This window comes from Copadichromis virginalis, linkage group LG2 (assembly GCF_057382275.1).
Source record: "Copadichromis virginalis isolate Kocher_CV1m ecotype Utaka linkage group LG2, C_Virginalis_male_GT1.1, whole genome shotgun sequence".
Lineage (NCBI taxonomy): Eukaryota > Metazoa > Chordata > Actinopteri > Cichliformes > Cichlidae > Copadichromis > Copadichromis virginalis.
Genome location: NC_140619.1, coordinates 13,062,010 through 13,077,330, shown reverse-complemented (window position 1 = coordinate 13,077,330; position 15,321 = coordinate 13,062,010). Strand labels below are relative to the sequence as shown.

The 15,321-nt window shown below is 43.2% G+C and overlaps 1 protein-coding gene across 1 annotated transcript; it reads left to right on the top strand.

Annotated features, from left to right (window-relative positions):
- The first annotated feature begins 12,194 nt into the window (after positions 1-12,194).
- LOC146717065 (uncharacterized) lies at positions 12,195-14,694 on the top strand. Its single transcript, XM_085471460.1, has 2 exons — positions 12,195-12,222; positions 12,402-14,694. Exon 2 carries the CDS (start codon positions 13,411-13,413, stop codon positions 14,044-14,046), a length of 636 nt encoding a protein of 211 aa, XP_085327586.1. The 5' UTR covers positions 12,195-12,222; positions 12,402-13,410; the 3' UTR covers positions 14,047-14,694.
- The last annotated feature ends 627 nt before the right edge of the window (positions 14,695-15,321 follow it).

Genomic DNA, 15,321 nt, shown 5'->3' with positions numbered 1-15,321 from the left:
TAGGCCATTATAACCTGTTTTAATGGTGGTGTTGTCATGCTGCTGTTTCCACTTCAAAAGAACAACAAGAGTCTGAGAGGGAGCAGAAATCAGGCGGTGTCCACACAGGAAATCGAGTCCCGTTTGTATCCACAGTTGTACCCACTAATCTGAGAAGCTCCGAATCTGCCAGGCAGGTATCAAGAACTTGACTTCACAACCTCAAGACAACATTTCTAGGATTTCCACACAAAATCTCAAAATTAACCGGAGCTTCTTTTCATAAAGGATAAAATCTTCTGGTTACAAAGAACTACATTTCCCCTACGAGCACACTGCCTCGCCTGTTTTGTGTTTTGTGTAACAGACTATAAAAAACTCTGGAGAGTGCAATGTGATAATACAGACAAATATAAATTCATCCTTAACCCCACATAGTTTACAGTTTTAATGAGAATATTAAATTATGAATTCCCTCCCTGCCTGCAGAGCCATGATTGTGAACCGTTTGTTTGTGTGATGATTTTCTTAGCAGATCACTAATACTAGGAACTGGCAACAAAACATGTAGATTTTGAATGTGTTGTGCCAGAAACTTAAGTATTATCTAATTGGATCATCACTGTGTTTGAAAATACATAAAAAAAATAAATTACCATTATTAAATTTTCCCTGAGCATCTTAATTCCCTGTGGACAGAAAACATTGGCTATTCAGTGGATTTTGACCATCTGCTAAACAAAGCTCAAAACCTAGATGTGTTGTATTGATCACTTTACTATAAATATCTTTTCAGACTGTCCTTGGTCAGATCACGCAGGTCAGAAATCAGGGCTAGTCTTAGTTTCCTAAAGTTAACTGAACTAAAATCTAGATAATTGATTTAAATACTAATCTGACTGTGAGAGCAGCAGGCAAATCAATTGATTCTGAGGTGGCTACCACCTCAGTGACATCGACCACTGCCACATCAAGTCGCAGGCATCAAGAAAACACAAACTCAAAAAGAAAGAAAACAAAAAAGCAAGGCATCCAGCAGGCGCGCCACTCTGCAGCGCTCGGCTTGTCGATTGATGAATGACCTGGAACTGATCGGAGGAAACTCGCCCTAATGGACTGATCTCCGCTGGAACAAAGTTGCCTTTTAGCCCCCGGCCAGGACCCTTACTGTGGTGTCTCAGCAGGAACCAAGTCCCCCTCCCCCACAAACACACACACACACACACACACACAAAAACACACACCTCTACTTCCATGGAATAAATAATACACCCTGTTAGCTGGGGGAGGTGGCTGAGCAGATACTAACAGTTTCCAGAGAAGGTCTGAACTAAATCAGCAGCAGGTGACAGGCTGAAAATACCTGAATTAAAAAATGTAGAGGTTCGGTCCAAGACTTTTTTCCACATAGTGTATCAACATGCATATGCATTTGAGTGTCCTCAGGCTAGACCACCTCAGAACATGTAAGCCATGTCAGGTCTATCATGGAAATAGGACTTACCAGTGAGATGTGTGCAAGGCCTGAGACCACAAAACTGATAAAACACTGCGATGACAGCAGATGCGATGAGAGAGGTTCAATGCAAAAAATGTGGAAACTCTGGATAAGAAGAAGACCAACACCCACAATTAACAGATGCACCTGCAGACTCTGTGCTCTGACACCGACAGAAGGGAGCAGCTATCAAAGCTGGACATCCAGAGACTGCAGCAAAGAAGCAACAACCCTGAACAGTAAGGACACAATCAGCTGACCCTGCTGTAGAAAATAATGTTAAGGAACTGGATGATTCCCAACCACCTGCAGTGACAGTGGTATGCACTGAGCTTAGGATAAAGATGGTGGCCAGACTGAAGACGCCCACACAACCTCTCAAACAGAGAGGATGAATCTGTTTGAACAAGTATACAGTTAAATATCTGAAGCCAAGAGACACAGTTTCCCTGGAATCATTCTGGATTTTTTTTTTCATTTTCACTTGCTTTTCACCTTTGCCGTTTAGGTTTATGCTCTTTAAATAAATGCATTCTGTTCCAAAAGGTGTTTTTTATGCTGCATGCAGTTTAATAAAAAGCTAATTATATGATTTTCTTTTTTGTCTTTTTCTTTTAAATGAGCATGAAGCGAAACAGCACCAGAAATGTCTGTTTAATCTGCTTTGGTTCACAGATCTGCTATCACTATCCATCTGCTTACACACACACACACACACACACACACACACACACACACACACACACACACACACACACACGCACACACACACACACGCACACACACACACCTACACACACACACATACACGGTCATCTTAAAAAGAACAGCTGTAGCTGTATGTCCTGTACGATGTAGCTGCATCACATGTAGCTAATAATGAACTCACTGGAAAGGCAAGACTCATGAAGCAGCTGTAAATGCAATGTTCCCTCCAAGCCACGCGCATGCACAATTGCGCTCTGCTGGCACAGTCTCTGCGCACAGAAAATCTGCATTGCGCACAAAAAAAAAATCTAACCTGAATTGAAATTAAAATTAAAACTTTAACAATTCTGTTTTGCAGTGTTAGTCAGTAAGTGACTGGCTGCTCCCGTATGGGATTAGAATGATGCCACCTTATCCCATAGTCCAGCCAATAATGCGTTTCACATTCGTATATACACAGCTAATCAACGTCGTTGACAGGCTATGACAGCGTCCTTATGTACAGACACCGGTGTTTTAGCTAGCAAAGCGGCGTGGCTGATGTGGAGTGAAGCCACATTAATGACAACGTGGATAACCATTGGAGATGTGAGCAGGACAGACGGAACAATTGATGGAAAAAGTGTGGACTTTATACCAGTTTTTATATTGTGTTGATAGGCCACGTAAAACCAGAGTTGTGATAAAAATATATGCAATGTTTGTTTTTTTTTTCCTGAATACTATCATTGTTTATATTTACTGCGGGAAGAAACTGTAAAGATTTTTTTATAAGGAAAATGCTCGAAAGTACTCTCCACCTGTGAACAAAAACAAAACCAAAAACCCCACACCCTTTCCTATTGGCGGAAAAATGTACCATGTCGGCTAATCAAAAAATGATATGGCAACATGGCATTTAGTGTTTAGGAAAGGGGGAAGTTTTAGGAGTGACGGCGGTGTTTTGAGATGTGAGAGATTTGCGACGTTTAGCACAGATCTTGTGTAGTTAGTGTGTAGTGTAGTCAATAGTTTTGTTGTGTGTGTCAGAACAATGAGGCGACTGCTGAATGTTACAGGTGTTACAGGAGTGACACATCTCCTGTTGTCAGGCCTGCAGGTATCAGGCTGTTGTTCTCCTTTATCTCATAGTGGACAGAAATTATTTTTTAGAGTGGCACAAATAATTTGTGTGGCATCAAATTTGACAGGTAAACAGCTGCAAAAAAACGTTGTTGTTTGAATAACTCAGTTACTTTTTTGAAGAAGTAACTATATAATTAATTGCCCAACATTGGTCATTATATACTGTATTTTGCAGACAGACAGTTACAGGAATCTCTCACAGATCACAGACTCATACTCATAATCATAATAATAATCATAAGCAGTCAAATAAAAGTAGTCTAACATAAATGTAAATGCTGTAATTTGATTACTTTAATAAACCATGTAACTTGGATGGATTCGATGCTGGCGTGACCACAGTGCACACGTCTGCTGTTGCTCACAGTGGTCCAAGGGACCGTTCAGGGAGTTTGTGTGTTCGCTCACACACATGAAAAATTAGAGGGAACATTGTGTGAATGCATCATACTTTTTTTTCTCTTTTGAAAGAACAAATAGTATTCAGCTTTTTTCAATGTGAAATTTAAATACCCCTTATCTCACATCAGACCAGCGTAGAAAACCTGCAAGAGGAAAGATATGAGTTAAAACTTCATGAAACATAGTTTGTTCACATCTGGATATTTTCCCAGTGACCGTGCCAGATTAAAGATTTATGGTGAGGAACGCAGCTATCTGCAGTTCATGCAGGTTTATCACAGTGTACTCGGTTGATTTTGATGCTTTCTGCAGAAAGGTTAAAGCACACACCGAATAGTCAGGTTTTCCCTTCACTGTCAAACAGTCAGACCTCAGCGACTTCATACTGAAATGCTGATGTCCAGTCCAACCAGATTAAAGCTGGCTGGTTTATGGAAGCAATGTATCCCAGACATCGTTCTTCTCAGCCGTGTCCTCCAGCACTTCTTCTGGGGATCCAAGCAGCTTTTACACCTGTCCATGATAAAATTAAATCACGAGTGCATCTCTGGGTCTCCATAGAGGCATCCTTTATAAACATTCTCAACTGACGTCTTGATACATGCTCAATCATCCAGGTAAGTAAATAAGTAAAGTAAATAAAGTAAATAAAGGTTGATTCTGTTCATCTGGACGTAGTGTTTTGTGGGAGAAACGTTTCGTCACTCATCCAAGTGACTTCTTTAGTCTCAGCTGACTGCAGGTTTCCCCAATCTTATAAACAGTACATTTGCATAATGACTGAAGCCAGCCCACTGAAGGAACAATGGGCTGGGAGGTCAGTTCCTCAATCTTAATTATGCAAATTCTCATGACCATTGATCAACAACCACTGACCTTTTTGGCATTTTTTCTAAACACTGGGTCTCTGTGGCTTTTAAACCCCAAAACACGCTGCGCCAAAATTGGTCCACCCCAAGGATCGGGTCCCCTGACACAAACAGAGTAACATAGTGTACACTGTTAAGTGCCAGGAGGATTGCCATGATTTATACATCAGGGAAACCAAACAACCTCTGGCGAAACGGATGGCACAACACAGAAGAGCTACCTCATCAGGCCAGGACTCTGCAGTCTATTTACACCTACAGGCCAGTGGACACTCTTTCAATGATGAGGATGTACACATCCTGGACAGGGAGGAACGCTGGTTTGAGCGCGGAGTCAAGGAGGCCATTTACGTGAAAAGGGAAAGACCATCTCTGAATCGAGGAGGGGACCTAAGGGTACATCTTCACCATCTTACAATGCTGTGATTGCAGCCATTCCCCAACTCTCTGTGAATGGTACTCATGGCCATTGATCAGTGGGCTTTGATCAGTGAGTTTTGGTCAGTGGTTGTTGATCAATGGTCATGAGAATTTGCATAATTAAGATTAAGGAACTGGTGGGCTGATTTCAGTCATTATGCAAATGTACTGTTTATAAGACTGGGGAAACCTGCAGTCAGCTGAGACTGAAGAAGTCACTTGGATGAGTGACGAAACGTTTCTCCCACAAAACGCTACGTCCAGATGAACAGAATCAACCTGTGGAGAATCTCAGCTGACCAATTAGACAGGAGTGTGGTGTGACTCTACTCTGAGCTCCTTTCTGGAAGTGTGAGCACCTCACTCTGTCCTTAGTGTTAATTACCCCGAGCTCATGACCAGAGGCAAGAGACGCTGAGCTCTCTGTTCACCACAAAAGTCTCATACAGTGACTGCAGTGCCACAGACATCACACTAATTCACTTGTAACACTGGCAGGTCCACGCCCGTTTTTATAATAAGAAATTACTGAAAATGTAATGTTAGGCCAAATCATTTTCTTTCTTTTTCAAGAAATGAAACCTCAGCAGCACGAATCACAAGCATAATAATTCTGAATCAATTTGACACAATGAATCAATTTGACACAATGAACTCCATTTTAATGCACAAAAAAAAAAAAAAAAATCACAATTCAAATGATATAACAGCAACAATGGCCAGAGAGGAAGGGTATGATATTAAAACTGTTTCTGTCAAGTACTTTTTAAAAGTTTTTCTTTAATACTAGTTAAATATCCAGTAACCTGACACTGCCCCCACCCCCCTTTCTTATTACTGTGCTGTCACGTCTTCCTAAAAGTTACTCGCTGATTAGTTCAGTTTGAGCACAGATGGAGAAAACAGAGCTTTGGGTCAAGAAAGTCTATCTAAATGAAACAGGTCATGCATGTGGTTCTGTATGTGGTTTCAGTTCAGTTCTTCCAAAGTGTGTGAATGTAGTACTGCTTCAGCTTCTGGAAGTCCAGTTCTCAACTCTCTCAACTCATCTCCACCTCTTTTTATTTTATTTACTCTGTTTTCTTTGAATTGTCCAAAATGCAATATTCCCTCTGTTGTCCTGTTTGAATAAAGTTTAATTGAGATGTATCATCATCATATGTGACACTCCACAAAACCAAAGGTGAATTTTATCTGTGAAGGTCAATTTTAATTAGCATACTTCATTCAGTGTATACTTACAATTACAGCTCAGAGTCTGCAGACCTGGAAGCAGTGCAGTAACACTGTGTGCTGCAGACAGTGCAGGTGAATCTCAACACAGAGTGTAGAAAAGTTCACATTGGTATTCTGCAGCAGCGGTGGACACTTCTGTTGGGGAGAAACATGCCTTCTCCTCTCTCTCTGCCTCCTCATCTCCTCCACATGGAGGATGTGTCTGTTTAAAGAGAGCACTGAGGATGGAAAGCTGTGAATGACCGTGCCTTAGTCTGTTAGCTTTTATTTAATCATCCTGCATCCTCATCATTCCTCCAAAAACCAATTATTGTCAACCTATTTTGACCTTTGGCCTCTTTGCTATTGATCCTGGAACTACATATCACACTGAATGCTGTAATAACTTCTTCCAGTTCTGAAGCAGTGTGACAACAACCATCCAGGAATCTCACACCAAATCTATTTTGTTCTGAGTAGAAGCAGAAGTTAAGATGCTGAGTGAGGTGCAGCAGAAAGGTATCTGACTTTCTTCTCCTTAACAAAAGTCCAGTGTTATTGGACCACAGGTTGGTTTGATAGAGGTTTGAGGGTTTCTCACCTTTCTCTTCACAATTCTCAGCAGACTCTATATGGTCAGAAAAACAGTTGGTAGTAGTTGGACAGGTGCTAAGTCCTCCTGCTAAAGGAAATCACATCTCTATAATGCATGCTCACAGCTGGAAGTTTGAAGTGCTATGTGACCTCCTGATAAATGACTGTGCTGACTGTGGACTTTGGCCAAAAAGCAACACCAGCAGGTGACACGACATCTCAAATAATGAGATGTTGTGAAGCTTCACACTGAAATTCAAAAGCTCTATATTCTGTGCATCTCCCTCTTCTTCGGACTCCAGGCACTTGACTTCAGTGGCTTAATGTTAGGAATGTATTATTATTTTTTTGTAAAGATTGTTTATGATATTAGTTACAGTCCCTCCATGAACTTGAAAGTGGAATAAAATGGATGGATCGATTGTAATGATTTGAATGGCACTAACAAGAGATATTACTGCAGATCATCTGCTGACATAAGCTTAGAACATGCTCATAAGGGTTCTTTTGTAAGATGGTTCAGCTGTTGGACTTGTTCAACGAGTAAATCTGTCCTGAGAAAAAAAGTGAGTGGATACATCACATGTTTCACACTCATATCTTCAAATTGGTGGTGTGTTGAAGGAATTTCACATCTTATTTGAAATAATCCCAACCTGTATGAGCAGTGGCCCAGTAATCCCCTGCGAACCCAGCCTCAAGCTCTCTGTCCCAACCACAAATCAACACACATACACACACGGACACACACCATAATACACAAGCATCACTAAACCTAGCCGTGAAATGGGATTCTCAGGGATGAGGGCTGCTCTTTGTGATCACAGAGGGGGATCCACTGCACACTCACATTCACACAGACACACACACACTCTAACATGCACGCATGCATTCACACGCCCTGTGTGTGTGTGTGTATGTGTATGTCTTTACGTTGAAACACATACATACACATCTGAAAAAATAAAACTGTTTTTTTTGTTTTTTTTCCGAAGGCTCTCTGGAATGGATGTTGTGGGACTCAACTGTTTCTATGGTAACTACAGCCCATTTACTCCCTTTGGTCGGTTGTCTGTGTATGTGTGCGCGTGTGTGTAGAGCCATATACTTGCACCACTATGCACTTAAATACTTGATTCTCCTGATATTACACGCAAAACATGTGAAGACTTGTGTTTGTAGGTTTTGCGTTCCTGTGCTGAAGTCAACAGCAGCCAGCTCGCTATGATGGATGGGTGTTGTGGTGTTGCTGGTGGCTGATCAGAAAGAACCAGAACCAACATGGCGACATCTGCCGTCTTCTTCTCTGCCTCTGGAGGGAAGGGATGTAAACAAATGAATTTCTGTTCTGAAGAAAAAGGAACAAAGAAACATCAGAACCTCGATTAAGCGTGACTCAGAATTAGATATGTTTGGAAACAGCAAGTTGGCCCGCTCAAACGATTGGAGTGATGCCACACTGTTGCAGAAATAACTATTAATGGCAAGAAGAGACAAAGCTAGAGGCAGGAAACCTGGCCGCAGCAGATAGCTTTAACGGCTGGTCTGAGGTCAGAAACACAAACAAAGGCAGTGTCATTTTTACAAAAAAAGAAACAGAAATGCAGAAAAAAATCCTTTCAGAGGGTGTCAAGTTGCCAAATCACTTGTTCTTAGCACTGAAAGGGACCACAGCCTTAGTTGTGATTGGTAAATTGGAGAGGGGATTTTATTTTTGTAATTTTTTTGATTACAGCTGTCAACTTTACATGAGGTTAAAATAGTTTGAAAGGATTTTAGGAAGTCGCCTTGTTTCTGAGTCTAATTAAAAGAATCAGAATCAACTCAGCTTAGACTCCAGAAAGACTGGAAGTAGGGGGAAACTTCTGGACTGGCTCCTTCAAAACTGTTAAAACATTCCTTCCAATCAGACTAGCTATATGCAAAAGAACCAGCAGATTTCATGGCCCCAAATGACAACAACAATCGCCACAAGGTGCTATGGATGCTAGTCAGAAGAGAGAGTTCTGGAGTAAGTTGGGGAAAGAGGTAGAGTGTCCTCAAGGGGGAAGAGGGTGGTGATTTGAGCAGACTTCAATTGACATGTAGATGAAGGGAACAGCAGTGACAAAGAAGTTTTAGGTAAATATGATAAGAAGGAGAGAAACATAGGATAGAGGTAGTGGACTTTGCAAAACAGAGATTGCTGTAGTGAGCACATAAGAGGGAAGAAAACAGGGTAACAAGAGTGGTGCAAGATGAACACAGGTGGATTACATTTTATGCAGAAGAGATAGAAGACTGCAAGATGATGTCAGGGAGGAAGTAACCAGAAGGTAGTCAGATTGTAGTCTGTAGGATAGTTTTGGACACCAAGAAGAGGACGTGAGCGAATGTAGAGGCATGGATTAAATGGTGAAAGTTGAAGAAGGAAAAGTTTTGCACAGAGTTCAGGAAGGATTGAGACTGAGAGTTAGCAAATGACAGGGAAAGTAAGCTGTAGTCCTGAGTACGGTGTACATTTTAGGACATCGTCAGGTGTCAGGAAAAAAGTTGTCAGGTCTCAGTCTCAGACGAAAAAATGTCAGGTCTCAGTCTCAGACGAAAAAATGTCAGGTCTCAGACTCACACAAAAAATGTCAGGTCTCAGACTCAGATGGAGGCTGCCATCTTGCAAATTTGGAGTAGTGACTTGAGGTGGAGCGACTGTGTAACGCTCCCGCCCATACACCCGCTGGATGTGACTGCAAACACGCCCCCCTACACTTTTTACGTAGCCCGGCTGCTCGAGTTTTTTTGCTGGTTTACCACGACTGACGACTCGTTTAATTAAGGTAAATACAACCATGTCACTGTTATAAAAAAAAGACGCACAGTTTATCATCTTATAGTTCTAAAATCACTCTGTTGTTAATTCGTTTGCTAGATTAGCCGCTAGCATACGCACTGTGTTGGAGGCTTGTTGCTAGCTAGTTAGCGATGCTACACACCTGCTACTCTAATAGTCTGTGTTATTGAAGGATTCAGCACTTCTTATGTTTTTTTTTATCCATTTTTAGACAGCGATGAGATCATCTGCACACTCTACAGAGGCCCAGAGTTACTGTTAATATCAAAAATATAATGCTGTCCTTTGAGATTTTAACATAAGACTGTGAGTGTCATGGATCTAAAACTGTTTAACCCTTTAAAACCAGTCAGAGCAGGCACGCTCCGTTTTGTGCAACTACTTTTAAATCCTTGTAGAACTGCTAGCGCAATAATTTTTTTTGCATATGAAACCGGAGGAGTTGTACTTACATCTTATGCCATCAGCTTGCCCTTGGTCACGGTTTCCTTCCACATATATGTAGCCTGGTCTCAAATATCTATTTTAGACACTACAGGTTAAAAGGATATATTGTCATGTAAAAACTTTATTGTAAATATTTCATATGGTTTAAAAAACAAAACAAGAGTTCAAATGCATTTAAAACGTGTTTAAAATCACAATAAATAGAAGTCGATTATAATTTAAGTGTTCATGGAGTTAAAGTTACAAGAAACCCAAAGGTGTGTTATCTAATGTAAAACAAGGAAAACTTTGTATTTGCTTCAAGTTGTTTTACAAGCTCATTTTGGGTTGTCAATCTTGTATTTGTTCTTATCCCATTGGTTGATGTAAACCTATTGTCCAATCAGACGTAAGGGAGGCGGGATCTAAGTGAGGCGAAGAAAAGAAAAACTAAGCTAGTGAGAGTCGGCAGCAGCACGTTACCGGAGGAGGTTGTGTACCAGAGCTAACGGGAGAATAGTCAAAACAATAGCCGTGGATGCAGAGTCTATGTTCCTGTTGTAACAGCCACTATGGTGTGGTGTCCCTTTAAGACACCCAAGTCGAGGGTTGATGGTGTCATCAGTTTGTGCCACTGCTCTCTCTCTCTGTGATTGTGGGGACACGTGCCTTCACGCTCGTGCTTAACGAGGAACGGACTTATGTTTTCTTTTACAGACCCTTTTTTTTGTTTTGTTTGCAACGCTTGGGTTGTATGAACGCTGGGCATTTTGTTGTTGAGCCGCAGCCGTTCAGCCGGGCTTTTATATGGTTGCTGAAGAATGCGTATTAAAGAACCACCGTGGATTACTGATACCAGTGTGGGTGTGTATCCTTCCGCCTAGCCTGCTAGGTGTTTTGCCGCCTCTTCTCAACCACACAACACAACCCAACGTTACAAAATGGCGCCCGAACATCTTCTCTTGGACCTCAGTATGCAGTATCTTCGAGCAGTTGATGATTGGTACATAAAACGGTACGACGCGGCAAAGTGGCTGTCCGCCATGTTTCGCGGGAACGGACCAGGCTGGCCTGGACGAGGACGTCGGGAGGATCAAAGGGTCGCGGCGGTGCATTTCCATGGCAGCGGCTGGAGCTGCCCCAGCGTGGTTTGTGGACTGTGGCGCCGTTCTCTGTTTGGCCTCTTCGTCGTGGCTCCATTGGATGCGCGTGGACCTGCGTTTCCTGGGCGTGGGTTCGATGCAGCTTTGCCATAGTTCCTGAATTCGAATTTTTTTTTCTTATGTATTTCGTATTGGTTACTGTTGTAACATGACTGTTGTTTGGGTTTTCTACAGTACTTTCTGGTACTGTTTTCACATATTGTGCTGTCTGTTGCAAGTTTGTGAAGTAGAAGAAACGCAATGAAAGAAAAAGGGAATTTCATTCTGCAATTGTCCTGGCTATCCTAAGTTTATTTTCTTTCTTTAACATTTGTTTAAATGGACATTCACCATGTGGGACACTGTCATGTATGCCAGTTTGTCAATATTGCACTGTACATTTCCCTGTTTTGGTTTTAACTTCTTATCCTGCTGACCATGTATGGAGGCTGGTTAAGTCTGGACTGTACCAATGCTGTACAGGTGTGTAACAATTCCTCCACGACCTGCTTACTACCTAAAGTAGCTATGTGTAGTGAAAGGGGGTAGCGGGAGGAGGGTCACCTGGGTCCGGCTGAGGGCAGCCTTTGTTTAACCCGGGGGGAATATGTAACAGCCACTATGGTGTGGTGTCCCTTTAAGACACCCAAGTCGAGGGTTGATGGTGTCATCAGTTTGTGCCACTGCTCTCTCTCTCTGTGATTGTGGGGACACGTGCCTTCACGCTCGTGCTTAACGAGGAACGGACTTATGTTTTCTTTTACAGACCCTTTTTTTTGTTTTGTTTGCAACGCTTGAGTTGTATGAACGCTGGGCATTTTGTTGTTGAGCCGCAGCCGTTCAGCCGGGCTTTTATATGGTTGCTGAAGAATGCGTATTAAAGAACCACCGTGGATTACTGATACCAGTGTGGGTGTGTATCCTTCCGCCTAGCCTGCTAGGTGTTTTGCCGCCTCTTCTCAACCACACAACACAACCCAACGTTACACTGTTATGGACTGTTTTGCCCTGTGATGAGTGAGTACTGAATGTGGAGTTAGCATTGAGCTTAAACGGGATGTATAAGTACTTAAAATGTATGATGTTAATCGCGAGTTAGCATGTTAGCATTTTAGAGTCTGTATTAGCTATGTATGCTGAGTATGTAAGCTACAGATTACTCTATGGAACTAAATAGTAATCTCTAATGCACAGAGTGGACCGAGAGGAATTCTCTGGACCCTTCTGCTGTGGATAGGATTTCCGTGGGTTTGTCCCAGTGTGCTCAGCAGCCCATATATGCCGCTAATTCCGACCACGTTGCCGAGTGGAGGCCGCATGGTCACAAACCGAGCCTGCCCCTCAGCTTGTCCTCGCACTTAGCCCAAAGGATTTGTGAGTAGCCACGAGCACGTGCGTTTTGTTTTCTGCTTGTTTATCAAGCGAAGCGGCCATTTGTGTCTTTTTTTTCTGGCCCAACGAGCCCGAGCAACGATCAGGCCTGCAACGGTTTCAGTAAAGGAGCTCTAAAAGGTTACAAATTTGAACTGAACTTGAAAGGGGAATATCTTGGATAAATGTGTTGTGTCTAAACATTGACTGTGAATTGTGAAGAGGGAAAAACCATCCAATTGAATTGTAAGGAAACACTTCAGAACTTGGAATATTGTTTTTTTTATTTAAATCATACTTTGGTTTGACTAAATCTTACATTTTGAATTTAAAGTTTTGTGTTGTGTCATATTTATGATTTGCAGAGTTTATAAGTGATAAGGGTTATTAAAAAGGTAAAAGAGAGGTTTAGCATGTTAGATAAATTCATTATTCTTAGTGAAGATTAAACAGAACTCCTTATTTTCACTAAGTGGAGGCACCGCCAACATTAAGATTTCTAAGTACAAAGGTTAAAACTGGTTAGCTATCGTTTCTCCTGTTTACCCATAAAATAAGTAACGTACCCAGGGCCCCGCTCAGAGTACTATCACCATCTTAACCGAGGGTTAATCCAGAGCTACTTGAGTTGGGTGTTACATATAGCTTTGCAAAACCTGCATAAAAAGAGCTTGCAGCAACAAAAACATAATATTACAGAAACACGCGTTGCTGATCAGCTGTTCATAACACTTCCTAGAATAGACGTCAGAATAGACGTCAGCGTGAACTATCGCATGTCCGCCATTACCTGCCCGAAACCGGAAGTGACGTCATTTTCGCAGAAATGCAGAAATGTTCAGAAACAGCTCCGATGATGATGTCAACGTGTTTATGGAAGCGGTTGTGGGATTCATCGGGAAACTAGCGGATGATACTGTGGAGACAAAGACTATCACAACGTTTCCCAACCAGAAGCTGTGGGTGGATAAAACCATCCGCGACGCTCTGAGATCCCGCACCGCTGCCTACAACACGGGACTCATGACGGGGGATATGGACCCGTACAAAGCCGCGTCATATAACGTGCGGAGGGCGGTGAAAGAGGCGAAGCAGCGCTACGGGAGGAAACTAGAGTCACAACTCCAACAGAGTGATTCTAGGAGCCTGTGGCGGGGACTAAGGACAATAACGGACTATAAAGCACCAACAACCGGTATGACGAACGCGGCCGTGACTCTGGCAGACGAGCTGAACACTTTCTATGCTCGCTTCGAGGCTGCAGCTAAGGACTCCAACAATGCTAGTGTTAGCGGCGCTAACGGCTGCAGACAGGAAGATACTGCCAGCACCGGAAACGTGCTCGTCATCTCCGAGCATGAAGTAAGGAGAGCCTTCAAGCGAGTGAACACCAGGAAAGCAGCAGGACCAGACGGCATCCCAGGTCGTATCCTAAGAGACGGCATACCAGCTAGCTCCTGTGTTCACTGAGATATTCAACATCTCTTTATCTCAGTCGGTGATCCCCACATGCTTCAAAGAGTCCATCATTGTTCCTGTCCCGAAGAAACCCCACCCTGCTTCTCTCAATGACTATCGCCCTGTAGCCCTCACCTCAGTAGTGATGAAGTTCTTTGAACGCCTGGTCAGAGACTTCATCATTTCTTCACTACCAGACACACTGGACCCACTACAGTTCGCTTACCGTCCAAATCGTTCCACAGATGATGCCATCTCTCATCTCCTCCACACATCACTCACTCACTTGGACACTAGAAGGGGGAATTATGTTAAAATGCTCTTCATAGACTACAGCTCTGCATTTAACACCATAATTCCCTCCACACTCACCACCAAGCTGGAGCATCTGGGACTCAGCTCATCTATGTGTCAGTGGATCTCCAACTTCCTAACTGGCAGACCACAGGCAGTAAGGATGGGCGGACATGTCTCAGCCTCCACCACTCTCAGCACTGGAGCCCCCCAGGGGTGTGTTCTGAGCCCCTGCTGTACTCTTTGTACACATATGACTGTGTGGCCACTACCAGCTCCACCACCATCATCAAGTTTGCTGACGACACCGTCGTGGTGGGCCTGATCTCTGATAACAACGAGACGGCCTACCTGAAGGAGATTAGGAATCTGGAGAACTGGTGCCAGAGGAACAACCTCCTTCTAAACGTCAGTAAGACAAAGGAGCTGATAGTGGACTTCAGCACTAAGCAGGAGAGGAACTACCAGACCCCTGTCATCAACGAGTGCCCAGTGGAGAGAGTGGACAGCTTCAAATACCTCGGAGTTCACATCACGCAGGACCTGTCATGGTCCTGTCACATCAACACCGTGGTGAAAAAGGCCCGACAGCGTCTCTACCACCTCAGACGCTTGAGAGACTTCCAACTGCCCTCCAAGGTGCTCAGGAACTTTTACTCGTGCACCATAGAGAGCATCCTGACGGGAAACATCTTAACCTGGTTCGGGAACAGCACCATGCAGGACAGACGAGCTCTACAGAGGGTTGTGCGGTCAGCTGAGCGCACCATCCGCTCCGAGCTCCCTGACCTGCACTCAATCTACAGCAGGCGGTGCTGGACCAAGGCCAGGAAGATCGTGAAGGACCTCAGCCATCCCAACAGCAGACTGTTCTCTCTGTTGAGGTCAGGAAAGCGATTCCGCTCCCTGAAGACCAACACAGAGAGACTGAGGAGGAGCTTCTTCCCGCAGGCGATACGGTCTCTCAATCACACCACCACACAGTACTGACCC